Source organism: Suncus etruscus, chromosome 14 (assembly GCF_024139225.1).
Source record: "Suncus etruscus isolate mSunEtr1 chromosome 14, mSunEtr1.pri.cur, whole genome shotgun sequence".
Taxonomy (NCBI): domain Eukaryota; kingdom Metazoa; phylum Chordata; class Mammalia; order Eulipotyphla; family Soricidae; genus Suncus; species Suncus etruscus.
This window is the reverse complement of record NC_064861.1, coordinates 5,534,444-5,553,498: the sequence shown is the minus strand read 5'-3', so window position 1 is coordinate 5,553,498 and position 19,055 is coordinate 5,534,444. Positions and strand designations below refer to the sequence as shown.

The following is a 19,055-nucleotide window of genomic DNA, read 5'->3' as shown; positions in this document are numbered from 1 at the left end:
GCTGATGTGATGCCAACCAGTTGGGAGTATCCCGAGACACACTGGCCATGCTGGATATACCCGCCCCACCCTACCCCCACATGCTTCTCAGCAGCACAGTGGGACCCAGTAGAAGCCCTTGCCGGGATGTAGCCCACTGTGCTGTTGTGTTCTTGCAGCACCTGAATCCCGAGACACACAGAACCTGGAGATGGTTTTCACTGCCCAAGCACTGGGGCCTCAATGTGGGCACGGCAAGTCCCCAGCCATAGGGCCAGAAGTGGACCTGCTGGGCAGCCCCCCAAGGGCCAGCAAAGCACTGCCTTGCTGCAGTCAACTTCCTGAGGTACCAGTGAAAGCCCTGCATGCAGGGACAGTCTGTGGGGTGCCAAACATGTCCTGGGTGGTGGAGATCACCTTCCTCTTGTAGGAAAACATTATCAGTTAAGACAAAAACTGAGAAATGCCTAGTGCACTGGGCGGTAGCAGCAACGTGTATTTGGGGCCCAGGCTTCCCCCAAACAGGGTAGTAACCGACTGCACCTCAGTATCTCTTGGGCTGTCTCCTCAGCATCTCTTGGGTTTCATCCTAGCCAACAGGCCTGAAGCTAAACTTCACAAAGCAACAGGGTATCCTATTTACATGGTAGCTGTATATATACATATATATCCAGGTATTTTATTTAAAACATTGCAATTTCTTCTGGCCTTGGACGAAAATAAAAAAAAGAACGACTCTGGAGGAGAGTGAGCTCCGAGGGGACTAGGGGAAGGATCCTGGTTCTTTGGCGTCTCAGTGACAAGCTCGTCAGCTAAAATCCCCATTTGAGGCTTGTCTCAGGAATGAAAAGCTTCCAGAGGATCTTGCTCAGGATGAATTTTAATTAAACAACACCAACCACCAGTCAAAGGATATCGAAGGATAATACTTCATCCTCCCAATCACTGATATAAAATTTGGTCCACTTCTTCATTTTCCATCAGTTATCTGTGAATTTAAAAAACTATGTCTTTGGTAACAGTGCTGATTCTTTTGGTCTAAAGAGCTGATGCTTTGTTTCACTCCTCAGGTAGATTTCTCGTTATCTTCACCCATCTTCTGCACCCGGGAATATTTTTTGCAGGACGATTTGAAGCAGCCAGGAGGCCAGGAGAGCGGCCAGGAGAAGCAGCAAGGAATAGCGCCTTGGACGTTTTTCTCAAAAAAGTAAAAGATGGGGAACCACCAGGCTCGAGACAAAAAGTTGGTCTGTGATGAGACCTTCAAGTTCTGGAATAGGGAGGAAAAGAGGAGAGTGAGCCATGGAGTGCCTGAGCTGAGTCCAGACAGCTTCCCACTGGGCGTATGGCAGCAACAAGCTTTGTGCCTTTCCCCAAAGCAATACCCACTTCTGGCCTTTTTCTGATCTTCTTCCCTGGGGTGGCAGGCATTCCCTGTCAGGATGGAAACTCAGCAGCAGCTATGAGTTATTGCAAGAGGTGGGAGCTTAGTTACAGGGTGATGGTAGTGGAATGACTGCACGTAAGAGGAGAGGAACGTTTTCATTCTGGGGTACCACTGAACCTCAGCTGGAGCATAAGGACGGGGGGGGGGGGTGGGGTGGAGAAAGGAGACCAACAGCAGGAAGTGGCTGAAGAGACAAAGTGACCCACAGTGTCACTTAGGGGACAGCATTCAGTGAGCTGTGGAGGCTGCCTGTGCCAGCTCCCAGACCTGCCCAGGTCCCTCGGGCTTGGAGGAGAGTGAAGGGAGGACTAAGACAGGGAGAGGAAAAGGTCAGCTCTGTGGGAACGAGTGAAGGGAAAGGTCAGCAGAGAAAGGAGGACATGCAGGGCCAGCACTACAGCTGCTAGGCCCACTCTTCACTGCTTTCCTGACAGGTTAAAACAGGTGTTCCCCACCCTAATAATGAGGGTTTGTGGTCCTTGCTGTGAGAAAGAAGCTTTCAGAGTCTAGTCAGGCTTAGTCAGATGCTTGGATGAGCTGCTAGAACATTATCTTTGCCATCACAGGCACATTTCCTACCAGAGCGCTTGCCTATGGGGTGCTCTGTTTGAGGAAGCAGGAAGGGACATGGGCATAAAGTGAGCTGACAAGAGTTCGTCCCCCCACCATGGTGGGAAGTGTGCCCCCCGCCCCCCATGCTGCAGGCGCACTCTGAGATGCCTCACCTTCTCATTGGCCATGGAGTGGTACCACCAGAAGAGCCTTGTGGTAATGTAGTAGGCGATGACGACGTCCACGGTGTAGTGCTCGTGAGCCACCAGGATGCAGACAATGCCTGCGGCGCTCAGCAGCCAGCACACGAGATGGTACCACCAGAAGTGACGGGGGGAGTCTGCACAGACGAGGGGCATCGGCAGTCATGGGACAAGCAAGACGAAAGGCCCGCAGTAACCTCCCCCCTTATGCCAGACAGTCCTGGGAAGGGGACTGTGACCTTGGAAGAATCGCTGTGACACCCCCCCATTACTCTACAACCCTCCCTTTAGTCCAGTAAGAGGCAAGGAAGGGCCTATGGGCAGGGAAGCAGTTATTTCTGTGGGATGTGATACTGTATCAGGCTGGCATTGGTACTGCCCTGGGGGTCCAGGACATGCCTGAGAAGGCATGGATAGACCCCTGTGGAAGGTGGCCTTCTCAGGGGCCAGGGTGCTTCTTCCTCATGGAGGGGCTGAAAGAACTGGGGTGAGCAGGGCTGAATGTGGGGAGCACTCACTGCCTCCTTTCTGTCTCCTCTACCACGAGGCAAACATACAGGTGCCTAGATAAACACAGCTCACCCCCAAACTCCCCTTTAATAAAGTGAAGGTTGGGGTAAGAGTACATGGTGACCAGGTTTGATCCCCATTATTGCATATAGTTCTCTGAGGCTGCCAGGAGTGATTTTTTTTTTTTTTTTTTGGTTTTTGGTCGCACCTGGCAGCGCTCAGGGGTTCCTCAGGCTTGGGGGACCATATGGGATTCGAACCACCATCCTTCTGCATGCAAGGCAAAATGCCTTACTGCTGTGCTGTCTCTCCAGCCTTGCCAGGAGTGATTTCTGAGCACAATGCCAGGAATAAGCCCTGAGCACCAGCTGGTATGGCACAAGAACAGGAAGGAAGGAATGAATGAACGAAGGAAGGAACAAAGGAAGGAGCGAAGGAAGGAATGAAGGAAGGAACGAAGGGAGGAAGGAAGGAAGGAAGGAAGGAAGGAAGGAAGGAAGGAAGGAAGGAAGGAAGGGAGGGAGGGAGGGAGGGAGGGAGGGAGAGAGGGAGGGAGAGAGGGAGGGAGGGAGGGAAAAAGAGAAGGAAGGAAGGGAAGGTAAAAGGGAAGGAGGGAGGGAGGGATAATGGGAAGGAGGGAGGAAAGAAGGAAGGAAGGAAGGAAGAAAGGAAGGAAGAAAGAAAAGAAAGAAGGAAAAGGAGGGAGGGAGAAAGGAAGGAAGGGTGAAGGTTTGTTTGCTTCATCCTGAAGCTTCATCAGCTCACAGATTAGTGGCTACATGAACTAGAGCGCACCTCATGCTTAACAATTTACCTGTACTAGAAGACTTGTGTGCATGGAAGCATCCATGTACTCTTCCTAGAATCTTATATCCAATCACTCAAAGAGGACTAGGCTTGGTTTAGTAATACAGCTGGTTGCTCATATGAGAAAGTCCCAGGGGGCAAACCCTGCGTTTGCATTCTGAAGACTGATATTCTGGTTCTGAGCATGGAGCTAGTTGTTTCTTTCACTGGGTTCACCCCACTACTTTGTTCTGCCTGGCACCTCCTCGATTCCTAGAACCTTAAGGCTGGGAGGTGGGGTGCAGCCCCACAGCCATTGTGAGCAGGTCAGTCTGTTGTCATCAAGACTGAGCAGAGAAGATGCTGGAGCAGAGGTGGCAAGGCAGAGGGTCCTAAGCACCCCTGGTAGCATCCAAATGCTGGAGCTCCTGCACTCCCATCCTGCAACAAAACCCCAAGGACTAAACCAACCCTAGAAACTTGGCATCCTCAGGTACACCAAAAGAAAGCTCCTTGCCCCTAGAGTGTCACCTGATTCCCTGTTCACAGGACATCTAGTCTTTTTCTTTTCTAAGTTTTTTTTTGGGAAAACTGGGCAGCAGTGGAGCAAAGGTCAGCTGAGTGCACAGGGGCTGCCTGAGGGGCCTGAGCTGAGCCAGTTCCCCGGCACAGTGTCTCCTAAATGGACAAAGTGTTCAGATGAGACATAATAGATCAAGCAACGCAGAAGCAGGCCAGGAGAGAGGAGAGGCCCTGCAGGACCCTTCACTAGGCATGAAACGAAATGAAGGTTCAGGAAAGCCTGGCCCTGATGGCTCCCCAAAACATATTGCCCAGGAAGTTATCTATCACGTGGGGCCAACACCCCTCCCCACCATGCTTGACTAACCGGAAATGCAGACAAGGATGGTGAGCTGCCCTGCTCTCCTTTCTAGTTCTGGTCACCTGTGCACGTCACACTCACCGAGCCTGGTGCCAGGGCCTAGGGCCTACCTCCTACTAAGCAGCCTTCTGGCCTCCCTGTTTCCTACCCTGAGAGGCTCGCACATGGCCACACTCCCATCTGGAAGCAGCCCTGGCTGCACTGTCAGGCAGACAATGGGCCTTGTGTGGCTACAAGGAAGAGGAAGAGTTTCTCCACAATGAGCCAGCTGGCACCAAGGCTGGGACAGGTTTTCTGTAAGCTGTGTAGGTCCCAGTGAAGACGGCTTATGACATGGCAAAGTCCTTGCTCATTGGCCCTTGCCAACACCAGTCCAGGTCACATGCTGGCATCTGCTCTGAACAAGGGCCGGGGGCAGGGGGGTGGGGGTGGGAGCAGGGCTGCAAACTGGTTAAAGGCAGAAAAGAGGCCCAGACAGAAGCCTTGTGCCAGGCCCCAGGCCCCAGCCAGCTTTGCAGGTGGGAGTGGCAGGTTCCAAGGCACAAAGAAGCACAGACCCAGGTGCACCAGGTGATACTGGCTTCTTCCTTTCTCACTGGGTCTGAGAAAGCAGAAGGCAATTTCTCCATGGGTACGAGTAAAATGGCACCGTTTCAAAGAGGAAAGCCAAAACCAGAACTGGGGGGTGAGGGACCTAAGCTATAGCAAAGCATGTTTGCTTTGCATGTGGCAGACCCAGGTTCAAGCCCCAACACCCTATAAGGTCCTCCCCCCCCCCAGCATGCCAGGAGTCAGCCCTGAGCACTGCTATGTGTGGCCCCCAAACAAAAACAATAACAACAACAACAACAAAAATCAGAAGGTAGGAAGAAAATGTCTCTACCACAGCCAGCCTGTCCTCATATGAAAACCACTGTGCACTGCCCTGCTCTTGCACTGAGGCCAAAGAAAGACAAACAATGAACAAAAGACAACGCCCCCTTCCACCTCTGAAACTCTGAACTACGTGCAGATACTCTCTCCCCACAGGACTCGGCCTGAGGAGCACAGCCATGTCACCCTCTGCATTGGTCCCCTCTCAGAGAGGCCAGGAGGCAGAGTGACCCCTCAGGGTATACTCATGAACTAGACAAGCTACCTGGCCTCACAGCCAGAGACTGACACTAGAGTGAGGCGTCTATCTGCTATTATTTACTTTTATTTTACTTACTGCTATTTTCACTGTTGAGTGGTTCTCAGGGGTACGGGGCCACTTCTGCAAATAATCTGGCCCAGGAGTCTGACTCCTGAGAACACCAGGGCCACCAAGAACAGCAGCGCTGAGCTCTAGCCATTGTGTCAGCTGCTGGGGGTTGCTGTGGTTCTGGAAGTCGGACTCAGGTCTCAGGGTACATAAAACCTGCCTCCCTAACTGCCTTATTCCCGATATACCTTGACCTTCATTTATTTTATCATGCTGACTCCATTTCCTCAGGGTGTTTCCTCTGTGCTCTCTGAGAAATCACGGAGGGTGATTCCTAACAATCCACCCCACCCCACCCCTCCACCCTCCATCCTTTTCTTCTAGAAGATTCGTATGATCATCAGATCCTCAAAGTCACATGAAACTCTGGCTTGGAAAATGATCTTAGAGCTGGAGAGATATTACAGGGGCAAGACTCTTGCCTTGCATACTGCCAGGTTTGCTCCCTGACACTGCATCTGGTCCCCCAAGCACTGCCAGGAATGATCATACAGTTGGGTGTGACCCAAAAAGGAAAAAGAAAAGAAAGTGACCTTATACTCAGCTGAGACTTTCTGGGTCACTGAGTGAAGTGAGAGAACTGCACACAAGCAATGACTTGCCGCTGGAAGTGGACACGAGACATATCTGAGATGGAAACGTGTGGGGGACACTCTCGCTCTCGGGGTCCTTTGCCCAGCACCAATGGTGTGGGTGTGAGACAAGCGATTACTCACATTCTTTGATGAACAGGTACGTCAGGGTGAGCACAACCGTGTGTCCGCTGAACAGGAAGTCTCCACACAGGATGTGTGAGCCGGTGATGGACAGGCCTCCTCCAGAAATCAAGCGCAAGACCCGCTGCACTTTTGCCTGGGAGTCTCCATTGAGCTGCAAGAACCAGAGTGGATATTTAGCAACAGGGCAGTCGATGCTCTGAAGCTCAAGAAACCCTTTCCCACCTCACAGAAACAGTTCCAAACTCGGGGTGTGTGAGGCCAGCACACAGTTGAATTCACTGTTCAGTGTCATATTCTCACATTCTTAGTGTATTTTAATGATACATTTTAAATGATTCAGTATGTTTTTTTAATTTTGAATTGAAAGGGTTGTGTGTGTGTGTGTGTGTGTGTGTGTGTGTGTGTGTGTGTGTGTGTGTGTGTGTGTGTGTTGGTGCCAGGGATCAAATTTAGGACCTTTTCCCATTTGTTTTTGGGCCACACCTGGTGGTGGTAAGGGTTTACTCTTGGCTCTGTGCTCATGGATAGATCACTCCTGGCAGGCTCAGGGGACCACGTGGGAAGCCAGGATCAAGCATGGGTTGGCTACGTGCAAGGCAATGTTCTCCCCACAGCACTATCACTCTGTTCTCAGTGCTTTAGCACTGAAGTACATTCTTAGGAGTATGCTATTCTAGGTCTAGTATGTTCTTGGATGGGACTTAACAGGGCCAGACTTTGCATGTGGGGACCCACTCAGTTTCCAGTACCACATGTCTCCCTAAGCACTAAGTCTAAAGAAACAAGAAAGCACTGACCACTGCTGGGTTTGGCCTCAAAACAAAGGGAATGCATTGTGAATGTTAACACATCAATATATGAAAATATCAATATAAATACATAAAACCAATGACCACTAGTGCTATGTACCAAGAAGAATCTCAAAGCTTCTCTCTTTCCTCTCTGGGGGAGAGAAGATTCGGGCCGGTTCATTTTTGACTCAGTGTTAGATCACCAATACTGCACATCGTATTCATGCCTGTATTCACTGAGCAGTTCATTAACTGTATAAGTATCCAAAATATTTACAGTAGTCAAACAGAAGACATAAATTAAAGTCACTGAATATATAAAAAGGGGGAGGAAAATTATTGTTAAGAGATGGGCTGCAATTTTACTAATTAAAATAGGCTTAAAAGTGGATTAGTGATGCATTAGTAGCTTCAAAATTAATGACTAGGGGCTGGGTGGTGGTGCAAAGCGGTAAGGCATCTGCCTTGCCAGCGCTAGCCTAGGACGAACCACAGTTTGATCCCCCTGCATCCCATATGGTCCCCCAAGCCAGGACGATTTCTGAGCACATAGCCAGGAGTAACCCCTGAGCATCACCGGGTGTGGCCCAAAAACAAACAAACAAAAAGTTCATGACTCCAGTTTGCAGTTAAGGTGCTTGCCTTGTAGATGCCCGACCCTATATGAACACGGGTACAATATGTTGATGCCCCAAGTGCTATTAACAGTGAGCCCTATCAGAGAGCTAGGAATTTGTTTCAGGTTAGTCCAGGTGGCAAAAACTCAAGTGTGACCAAAGCTTATGAGAACAACGAGTGTCAGGACAAGCTGCAGGTGGAAGGCCAGAGACCCCCCACAGGAGGGTTATGTGGAGCTGCAGGGCTACTTTCAGGTGAACTAGGAGACCACCTGCAAATCCCACACGGGAAGAGCCCAGAGGCTTGACTCTGGTCAGATCAGCACTGCCCTTCAGATCCTCCTTGCTCTGCAGCTGGTCCAATAGGAGAAGAGGTGGGGTACCTGCCTGCACTGGGTTCCAGGTCAGAGCATAGTCTTCTCCCTCCTTCCGAGGACACAGGCACTTAATAATGACTAATGGCACACCTTTCTAACCCCATGCCTTACTGTCATCTGTCCCTTAATGTGTGTCCCTGGATCCAGCAGGAAAGGTGCTGCTGCCTTTCGTGTGGCTGACCCCAGTTCAATCCCCACCTCTGCATATGGTTCTCTGAGCCCTCTCACTGTTGTGAGCACAACTAGGTGTGGTCTGACCCTTCCCTTCAAGAAAGGTTCCAAAGCACAAAGTGTGAAGGAAAGAACGGTAAGAAAAGCTTGAAGGTAAAGGGGCCATTATCACCCTAGAAATGGCCACAAGCCATTTGGCAGAAGGCCTCCGTGTGGGAACCTGATCATCCCTGAGAGTGGTTGCCCCCTACCCCCATCCTCAGAGCCAGGACAGGCTTTCTGTGGCCAATCACAAAGGTGGCAGGAAACTTCAGACTGTGGAACCACTGATGGCCAGACCATATTTCAGGCCATCTCAGTCCTGGTGGCTACAACCAATCCTGTCCCATCACACATAATGCTCAGAACAGCACAAAGGCCCCCAAAAGGGACATGGATGCTGACCTGACCAGCATATGGCCCAAACTCACACAGTCTTTGTAGTTTGGTCATGTGGAGGTTCACTTGATGATATGGTCTCCCCAAATTACAGCTCTTCCAGGGAGGGGACCACAGTAATTCATCTCTGCATGCCTCCTCCATGACCAGGATGGGCCTGCCTTCTTGTCTCCAGCTGTTTCTTTCTCTAAAATGTGGCAAGTGACCTCTTGCAAGCATTTATTATGCCTTACATTAGCTTCATGGAAATCAGTCCATGCTTCAATTCAAAATACGCCCAATTCAATACTAATTACAGACACTGTATGCTTTGATGGAAAATCACAGTTCTCTGGTCTAAACCTCTAAGAGGGAGACAGGAGTTTTGGGGACATGCTATGTTTCATCTTTGCTCTCTTGTCCAGAAAGCACAGACTTTTGAACTTCCTTTCTTTCCTTTTCAATGCACTGGGAACTCAGGGGTTCAGGGTACAAGGGGGATCATCTCTGAAAACAGATTACTTGGAACAGTGTTCAGCATTTGTTCTTTCTGACTGTTAAAAACACAGGGCTTGGGGCCAGAGAGATAACACAGTGTTTGGGCGTTTTCCTTGAATGCTGCCAACCCAGGAGATGGTGGTTTGATTCCTGGTATCCCATATGGTCCCCAGAGCCTGCCAGGAGTGATTTCTGAGTGCAGAACTAGTATGCTGAGCACTGCTGGTATGACCCAAAAATAAATAAACAAACAAAACCCAAAAAAACACAGGCTCATACTTGAATCTCCTAGTCCAGATCCATTTCCAACTTAGAGCATATCCTGCTGGCCTGGCCACAGCTCCAAGCTGCAAGTTCTTGACTCATGACATCAAGGTTGCATTTGGTTCCTCTCCTCCCTCCTCATGGATCTGGGAGATCACCATAGCCCCTATCCTCTTTCTCAAACCCCACAGAGGAACTGCTCTGTGGTAGTGAGCCTAGTCCTATTTGTGCAGCTCCCTGTAGGCCTTTGGTTCCTGTGCAAGTGTTTTCTTTCATGTTTCTAAAAGTGTTTTCTTTTGGTTGGTTTGTTTTAGAGCCACACAATGCTCAGGGCTTACTCTTGGCTCTGAACTCAGGGGTCAGTTCTGAAGGGGGTCAAGGGATCCTATGGAACTCTAGATCAAACCTGAGTTGGCCACATGCAAGACAAGTGCCCTACCTGCAATGCTATCTCTCTGGGCCCCAAGAGTTTTCACATTATGTCTTCCGTGTGTTTGACCCTGGCTTCACAATAAGTGGAAAAATGGACTCCCAATAGGGCTGGAAAGATTCCGGGTTAAAGATAACACATGCCCTGAATGCTGTCAATCTCAGGTGCACCGCTGAGCATCTGTTTCCCTTGAAGTCCCTAAACATATTTGGGCGGCCCAAATATACCCCACTGCAGTCCGTAATAGCACTCTATCCTTACATTAACCTGCCATCAAGTTGGCCAAGAATTGCTGGAAGGGGTCCTTAATCCTCCTATGCACTGTTGGGGAGCCTCCCCCAAAATATTAAATTCTCTTTTTGGACTTATCAATGAAACTGTGCCTACTGCATAGCCCTTCCACCCTTAAGTGGCCTCCTGCCTTCATCTGCCTCACCACCAGGACATGGGATCATGTACTCATCCCTTGTCAACACTCCACAGAATATAAGGTGAAGTGCCTGGTGTGTAACAGCAGCCTCACGGAGAGAAGGTGTAAATGAACAGGGAAACTAGAAGGCAAAGAAGCGGGGTCAGGTGTCTGATAGAAAATCAGCTTCTCATGCACTAACGCACATTCTACCAAGAGCTATTAATTCCTCCCTTTCCCCCACATCTAAGAAAAACATGCTAGGTAGCAGGAACCCTGGCACTTACCTTGGGTGCACACTGGAAGTGGTTCCCAGGCACTGGCAATGTGGTCACATACATGGTGATGCAACGATACAGATATAAAGTCCCAATGATAAAAAAGAATCTGCGTCCCACAATTGACCTATCACAAGCAAACAGGGAGGGGAGGAAACACGTTAACTGGGAGTTTTTGGTTTTAATTTTTTTGCTTTGTTTGTTCTGTTTTTGTTTGTGGGTCACACCCGGCAGCGCTCAGGGGTTACTCCTGGCTCCAGGCTCAGAAATCGCTCTTGGCAGGCTCGGGGGACCCTATGGGATGACGGGATTCGAACCAAGAACCTTCTGCATAAAAGGCAAACGCTCTACCTCCATGCTATCTCTCCAGCCCCAAGTTTTTGGTTTTTGTGGGGAAGTAGGGGCACACCTGGCATTACTCAGGGTTCTCTCCTGGAGCTGTGTTCATGGGCTCAGGTGATGTTGAGGGGTATTGTCTATGTGGTACTACCAAGGATGGAACTGGGATCCCTGGAACTGGTCTCATGCAAGTCAACCCCCTTCCTCCCTGTTCTATCTCTCTGGCCACAAGTTTCTGTCTTCAGTGAAACAAAATGATTGCTAACAGACTAGAGAGGAGATAATGCAGAGAAGGACTCACTCAGAGGGATTTTTCGGGCTGACTGGTCTGCCAGAGGTTGCCCACCCTGACAATTCCCCCAGAGGGATCACTCAGTGTCTTCTAGAAAGTAAGACTTGAGGGAGAGTGAGCAGTCTGTGGGATAGGGGACTCTTGAGATCCCCTCTGCGTTGCCCCACCCCTTATCATCAAACCCTCCCTGGAGGTCCCATCAGAGGTGTGAGCAAGCCCAGGTCACCAGGGAACGAGCTAATGAGATGGGACATAATAGGGCCCACAGGGAACCCCGTGGCTTGTTCAGATCCATGCTGAGATAATCCGTCCATGGAACTCTGAAAGCCTGACCTAACTGCTGTCTGACCAGCCATCACGCCAGAGAATGGTGTTTTAAAGATTCTTCAAAGCCCCTATATATTTAAGGCCATTTAGTTATGAAGCTGGAAATAGAATCTTTTACACTTATTCAATCATGATCCCCCCCCCCCAAAGTCTCTCATTTTTTTACTTTACTTTTGAGTGTACTAGTTGCCTTGACCAACATTTGCTCCTGACCTTTGGCCTCCTGGTCCTCCTCCTGAGACTGCGGTCATCAGGGGGCAATTTTGTACCAATTTTGTACTCTGCTCACTATGCTGCTTCTCACAAGCTGGGGTGAGGGGCACCAAGACTGGGTGCTCTTACCTTGAACAGAAAATGATTCCTTTCCTGCTGAAAATGACAAAGTAAGCTTATAAACTCACTTAGGATAGGAGGTGGGAGGGTGCAGAAGACCCCTGAATTAGCAGTGGCAACCTCCTTAGTATACAAATGGATTCTTATTTCCAGAGTGTTCAGACTTTCAAACCTGCTAAGAGACCATGCATGTGACATGCGACAGTTCCATGCATATGACATGTTTAAGTTTCTCCAAGACTGCAGTAATCCAACATGTGTGCAATGCATTCTTTTTGCTCTTAGCATAAAGCAAGATTACTGATAGCTGATCTTTTTTTTTTTTTTTTTGCACTCATTAAATAGAAACTCAAGAAATAGAGTTGCAGAAATATAGTCAGGTAGATATCTAGAAATAACCTGAATTTTTGGAATGAATTTTCAAAACTATATGTGTGCATTTGGGGGGATTCTTGAGCAAAAAACAGATTAAATTATTCTATCGCAAAGCAAGTACCATCTGAAAGCATGAGATTACATAACTACTTTCTTCTGAAAACAGTTTTGCAGTAATAATCCTCAATTCCTACTTAGAAAATTTTAGCTGTGCCAACAAGTCTGTGTGCTTTATCTTTCTAAAAGTCTCTGTTTTTGAGAATTGTTTCAGTCCGACTTCTAGTCGGGTGCCTTAGTTACTAAATCCTTAGAACATACATCTGAATGAGAACTAAAAAAGGGGGGGACAAGGGGCCTTCTTACTTATGGCCTAGGTGTCAGAATCCACAGGGAAACAGAGCTGGAGCCTATTTTAAAGTGACATCAAAGCAAAAGTAACTAGCTTCATACTTCCTGATTCGGGCTATTCCAAATCGAGAAGGCTGAAACCATAGCAGCGAACTGAGAGCTCCTTTGTGGGGCCTCAGGGAAAGCAAAAGGCACATTTCCTTCAGAAATCTAAAACCCAAACCACTTGAAGCCAGTTCTAAATTTGGTTCTTAAACTGCTGTGAGGGAACGCCAAGGGGAAAAAGAAAAGTACAATGCAGGACTCCTGAGTTGAGCAAACCTCCGATATGCTGCTGATTTAGCTGAGTGCAACAATCAGATTATAAATAATGAACAAAGCTTCCTGGCCTGTTTCCTTCTCCACCTGGCAAAGGCTAAGGCAACACTTGCAGGCTAAAGATTGTGCTTTTTCTCTAACCAAGCTTCTTGATTTATCTAACAAAGTATCACAGGGTCATATGGCTGAAATCAAAACTGCATCTTAAATTCACAATCTCTGCGCCAGAGAGCTATTACAGCAGGGTAGGGTGTATGCTTTGGATGTGGTTTGACGCAGATTCAATTCCTGATACCCCATATGTTCCTCCTGAGCATCATCAGGAATGATCCCTGAACTAGTACTAAGTACTAATGACCCCTTACTATATTAAGTCCCGAGCATTAGCAGGTGGGATCTCCCAAAAGAAAAGAATATTCACAATCTCTAAATCATGGCCTCCCTGACCCCCAACACACACAAACACACAAGACTTGTTCTTCCAAACATAGTTATACTTTCATACCAAGTACTCAAGAAATGCTTATCTTCTAGGGTTGGGTTTATTCAGATTGACAGACCTTTGGGTCATTTGCTTTCATGGAATATCTGGATAATAATTAGTTTCTCAGTTAAAACCAAGAAAGATGTCAATTTCATATCCACTCTCTCAAATGCAAACTAAAGGCCACCCCTCCCCCAAACCATATCACCATATCACTTTACTTACTTGTATCTTAGAAACAGCCACTGGGTGATCCATAATACAACTAAGATAATCCCATTGATTTCTGATACAGAAAATGCCCATTTCACACGATCAATGTAATCAAAAAACTTGTCTGGGAGTGGAGGGCTGAGTTCCTTCGGGGGGACCCTCTCATGTACAACTGTGATCATGACCGTGGTCAAGACGAGGTTGAACAGAGCATACACAAAAGCAATGCCCGTCTTCCACCACTCCAAGGGGAATTTGTTCCTTGAGTCAGTTGGCATAGCAATCTGGATGTAGTCTGGGTACTTTTTGGTGCCTTTTCGTAGCCCATTGGGTAAGCCCTTCGCTTTCCCAGAGCCATTTTTGTTTTCCTCCTCAGCAGGTTCCTCGGGTCTTGTGTGATCAGCAGTCTGATTTTCCATGTGTTCATCAAGTTTCGCTGTCTCTATGATATCCATGATTTCCCCCCAGCCCCGTCTTCAGATCAGAAAAGAGATGGCAAAGTTCTTGCTTGCAGTGGACACTTAACTTCTTCAAATCTGCCTATTTCCAAGCTCCACATGGACTCTTAGGACCTATGTTTCTAGGACAGGACAGGAAGGGGGCAGCCTAGTTCTTGTGATGAACCTCTCTGCTGAAAGCCACCCACTCACAGGAACGGATGCTGATCTTCTTTCCCCAGAGGATGCTCTTATTCCACCTGTAAGAACAAAGCAAATTCTCTTCAGAAAATGCATTCATAGAATTGTCAGCCCTCCCAACTGAGAGCATTTCAAGAGAAGGAAACAAATACCCTGCCATTGCTTTATAAAGCCATGGCCAGAACATAGCTTGAGTGGCAGTTATGGAGTTTACTTGCACATGCCTGAAGTGTTTGACCTTGGGATTCTTGTCTCTTTGTGAGCTAAGTGTAGGAGAAGTGGGCACATTTTAACAGTTAATTCCATTAGATTGATTTAAATAAAAGCCAAGACCCGGGCCCGGAGAGATAGCACAGCGGCATTTGCCTCGCAAGCAGCCGATCCAGGACCAAAGGTGGTTGGTTCGAATCCTGGTGTCCCATAGGGTCCCCCGTGCCTGCCAGGAGCTATTTCTGAGCAGACAGCCAGGAGTAACCCCTGAGCACTGCCGGGTGTGGCCCCAAAACAAAACAAAACAAAACAAAACAAAAAAACAAACACACAAAAAAGCCAAGACCCAACATTAAAAGCAGTACCCTGGGACACTATTACAGGTTGCTACCCATGAAGTCATAATAAGCTAGAATCTCCCCATAGACCACATGATTCCTACGATTGCATCTTTTCCTGTATCCCAGAGAAGGAACAGCTCTTCTACTGCTCACCCGCAGGGTGACTGCATCTGGAAACAGTGAGTTTTCTATTTTCTCATGAACAAACTGACAAGCACCATATGTTTAAGATCATCGGAAATGGCACCACTGCTTCCTAAACAAGTGGCCTGAGACCCAATGGCATATCTGCTGCTCATGTAGGGAACCAGCTCTCCCTGTTACTACAAGGATAAAATAATTTACTACAGCTGCCTGGTTCACTGTAACTGGCATTTTTGATACTTATGGTCGCATCTATCAAACAGGAGGTGGCAGGGGCCAGATACCACCTTGGCACTTACCTACCATGACAGTCTTGAGCTGTCCTGAACAAAGGTACCTCGGGCTGCAGCTCCTCCCTGGCTTCTTGCTGAGCAGCCCTGCACTGATGCTCTTATACCAACGTGTACTGCCCAGCTGCCCTCCATGGAGCAGAGTGGAATTTCCACCCGGCCGCAATGCCCACAACCTGAAGAGGTTCCAAACCTCGAAATGAGACCCCACCCAAAGGGCACAGCCATAGCAGAACCCTTTGCCTCTGAACATTCTCTCTTTCACAGAAACTTCAGGGGTGGGAGGAGAGGGGGGTGAGGGAGTGACCTCAAAGTGGTGACAGCTCAGCCTTTGTGAAATGGAAGGGAAGAGTTAAAATGGCACAGTCAATATGGATAGCCGGTATTTGCTGGCAGTTAGGAATGGCAAACAGATCAACCACAAGTGTTTACTGTGCTTCTAAATGTATTCAGCAGCTCTGAGGCAATTAAAAAGGTTATTTAAGACACACTCAAGACCACAGCATCCAATCTGAATATTCACCCAAAGATGAATCTCTCCATTGTCATGGAGAACTGAAATGACCCACCAGGAAGCAAATGCATGGAGTGCTATACACGGCAGAAAGGACCTTGACATGTCTCTGCCTATGTGAGTCCAAGAAGCATGTTTATTTCTGAAAACATCAAAGCAAGAAAACAGTTGGCTTTAAGGGATAGAAGCTGGGCCCAGAGCATTCCTCAGCTATAATTCACCTCTCTGTCTAGTCCCTGAGTCAAACCCTAGGCACTACCACATTGGAACAGGAGAAGACCAGTGTCCCTCACTGCTCAACAAGGTGGACCCTCAGTGGTCCCCTAGTGCCAATGCCATGGTAAGGTAGTTAGGAACACTAACCTTCACTACCATGGGTAGTGAAGTACCACTTCTACTGGAGGTGCCAAAGGCTAACCCAGACATTGTCTTTCTCTTGATAGCAACTCAGGCTACATCATTCAGAGATCTTGACAAACTAGCAGCCAAATTCCAACTCCACAACTCCACAGCTGCTCTGAGCCCAGGGTTTGACTGTCAATGGGCTTGTGAGTTTGAAACCCAGGTCCACTGTTACACACATAGATGGTATATACAGTGCCACTGTCACATTCTAGAACATGGAATGTAGAACCGAAGAAACTCCAATTAATTATCCTTCCTGAAAAGGAAGCTCTCTGCCATCTACCTCCTGGGATAAGGTGATGACTGAAGTAATTAATTGAGAGGAGATTTGTGTCCTGGGAATGAGAACAGGTAGTGAGTCCCAGGCCCATTTATTGTCATTAGTGGCAAGATTGATATATATGCTCCTTAGGGTTTCATTAAGAAGGTTAAAATGCAAGCACATTTGTCATGTGTCAACTGATCTTGGGATTCAAAATTTATCAACATGGTGATTATGACTCGCTCTTGTCTCCTGTGTAAGTAATCTGGGAAAGTGAACAAAGCCATACTAGTTCCTCATGACAAGGACACTCCCATTTTTTAATTTGTGTAGGGCCCTATATGCCAGAACACAAAGCAGGCAGAAACCCTTTTATGTCCTCTGACATTGCCAAATGCTGGAGATGAACTAAGGGTATTTTTAAAAAGTTCAAGATCTCTGAGGCCTGACCAACAGTACTACAGGTAGAGCATTTACTTTGTATGTGACCAACCTTGCGTGGTTCAATTCCCAGTATCCTATATGGACAGTCCCCTGAGTCTGCCAGGAATAACCCCTAAGCACCACTGGATATGGCTCAAATGTCCTAACCCCCAACCAAAGTTAAGGATCCCTGAAGACTAATTTCTTTTTGAAGGAAATTCTAAAAATCACTGAAACTTTTACTCCATCAACACTGGTTTTTTAAAAATTAATAAATAATACTGATTTGGTCCAGAACATTCATTAAAACTAGGAATGAATGTTACTAAAACTTAGGAGATAATTATACTAAAATCCTTAAAATGAATAATAGGATCACAGTGAGTGCCTTCCTGGTCTTAAGAAAAAGAACAGAGACTAGTGATTTTATTCTCCTATGTTAGGGCAGCCTGGGGGACTGTAGCTCAATAAGAGAAAGATCTGCATGGGCTACAGGTGGAAACGGGCAGGGCCTGCAGAAAGGCTGAAAGTTTTGGGGGTGATGAAAATGTCCTAAATTTTTTTCAAAAATCATGTAATTATACTAAACATGTTTTCTTTGTTTGTTTGTTTTTCTTGGGTCACACCCAGCAGCGCTCAAGGGTCACTCCTGGCTCCAGGTTCAGAAATTGCCCCTGGCAGGCTCGAGGAACATATGGGATGCCGGGATTCGAACCACCGACCTTCTGCACGAAAGGCAAATGCCTTACCTCCATGCTATCTCTCTGGCCCCATACTAAACATGTTTTAATAATGTCTTTAAAAATTAAATTTTATAGGGACAGGGAGATAGCACCAGTAAGAGAAAATTTTATAAGGACAAGGAGAATAGTGCCAATGAGAGAGCCCAAGCTTAGCATGTAGGGATCTTGAATTTTATCCCAAGGACAGCATAGCCTCAGACCTTCCCAGACCCTATAACAATTTTATCATCTGTGAGTTAAAATGAACTCCATAGCATATTTTATAAAATAGTTACATATTTAACATAACTATGATTAGAACAATGCAATTACTTACAATTAATAGATTAAAAATAAAGTCAGCTGCAAGGAGGAAAAATAGTCAGACCACTGATAAAAGTTGTTTCTAAGAAATGAGGAGATGGAGGTAAGGCATTTGCCTTGCATTCAGAAGGACCCATATGGTCCTCGGAGCTTGCCAGGGGCAATTTCTGAGCATAAAGCCAAAGGTAACCCCTGAGTGCTGCCGAGTATGACCCAAAAACCAAAAAAAAAAAAAAAAAAGAAGAAACGAGAAGACATAGGACTCTCTCCCACATTCAGTTCTGATTTTCTGAGTTTACTAATCCCTGTAAAGTGTAGCACTTACCTACAGAGCAATCCTTCAGCAGTGATTCCAAAACAGCTTCCAATTTTGTGTTTCCTATCAACAAGATCAAGAACCAGCCAATGAAACCCAAACTGTTTAACACACTGTGTTTAAACTGTGCTCCAAAAATAAACTTGTAACTAACATGAGGTGACAAAAAACAGATCACATTTTTTCTAACAATATCCATCCAAATTTACTGAGTTGGACAGAAGGGCAAGGAAAGATGGTCTGTTTTCTTTCTCAGTAAAACAATATTGATCACTTCAGGAGGGGGAAACAGTTTGAAGGATGGACACACCACTGCATGTATGTGCTAGGCCTGATCTTGACCCGGATACCATTTGGTGTGGCTCTGGTAGTGCCTAAGCAGTACCAAATCCTAAGACCCTAGCATCCAGCCATCTTGCTTATGGCCCAAGTTTTAAGGGTAAAAGACAAAAATCAATCACTTACTAATTATCAAAAATTAATCAATGGGAAGATGGGATGTTTGGGCTACAGCCAAGGGTGCTCAGGGCCTACTCCTGGCTCTAGCCTCACAGAATCCTGTGGTTTGGGGTCTCTAACTGGACTCAGTCACAGTTGAGGCAAGTGCCCTTAATACCAGCACTTTCTAAGTCCAAAATCAGTCACTTTAACTCACAGGACAGAAAATTTATAACTTGTTGACATGAATCCTTATTTACATAGAGCAAATATTAGCTGTGCAAATTGAAAAACAATAAATGGTGAGACTGAAGAGTAGTTCACAGAAGGGGTAATCTGCAGTCTACAAAGATCAGTTAGCCCGGGCCAACTGTTTCTGACAAATTCGACCCAAAAAAGTACTTTTGGGGGTCACATGGTTTTGT

General features: G+C 47.1%; 1 protein-coding gene across 1 annotated transcript; it reads right to left on the bottom strand.

Annotated features, from left to right (window-relative positions):
* Window positions 1-222: 222 nt before the first annotated feature.
* SGMS2 (sphingomyelin synthase 2) lies at window positions 223-14,214 on the bottom strand. Its single transcript, XM_049786938.1, has 5 exons — window positions 13,616-14,214; window positions 10,584-10,701; window positions 6,320-6,473; window positions 2,152-2,318; window positions 223-1,249 (listed from the first exon to the last, which is right to left on the bottom strand). The coding sequence occupies exons 1-5, from the start codon at window positions 14,056-14,058 to the stop codon at window positions 1,046-1,048; spliced, it is 1,086 nt and encodes a 361-aa protein (XP_049642895.1). The 5' UTR covers window positions 14,059-14,214; the 3' UTR covers window positions 223-1,045.
* Between the last annotated feature and the right edge of the window lie 4,841 nt (window positions 14,215-19,055).

Excerpts from the sequence above, each read along its gene's own strand:
- SGMS2 (XM_049786938.1), bottom strand. The coding sequence starts at position 14,058 with ATGGATATCATAGAGACAGCGAAACTTGATGAACACATGGAAAATCAG. Across the intron at positions 6,474-10,583 it reads ACTTCCAGTGTGCACCCAAG|CTCAATGGAGACTCCCAGGC; the intron begins GTAAGTGCCAGG and ends TGGTTCTTGCAG. Across the intron at positions 1,250-2,151 it reads ACTCCATGGCCAATGAGAAG|AACTTGAAGGTCTCATCACA; the intron begins GTGAGGCATCTC and ends TCCCTATTCCAG.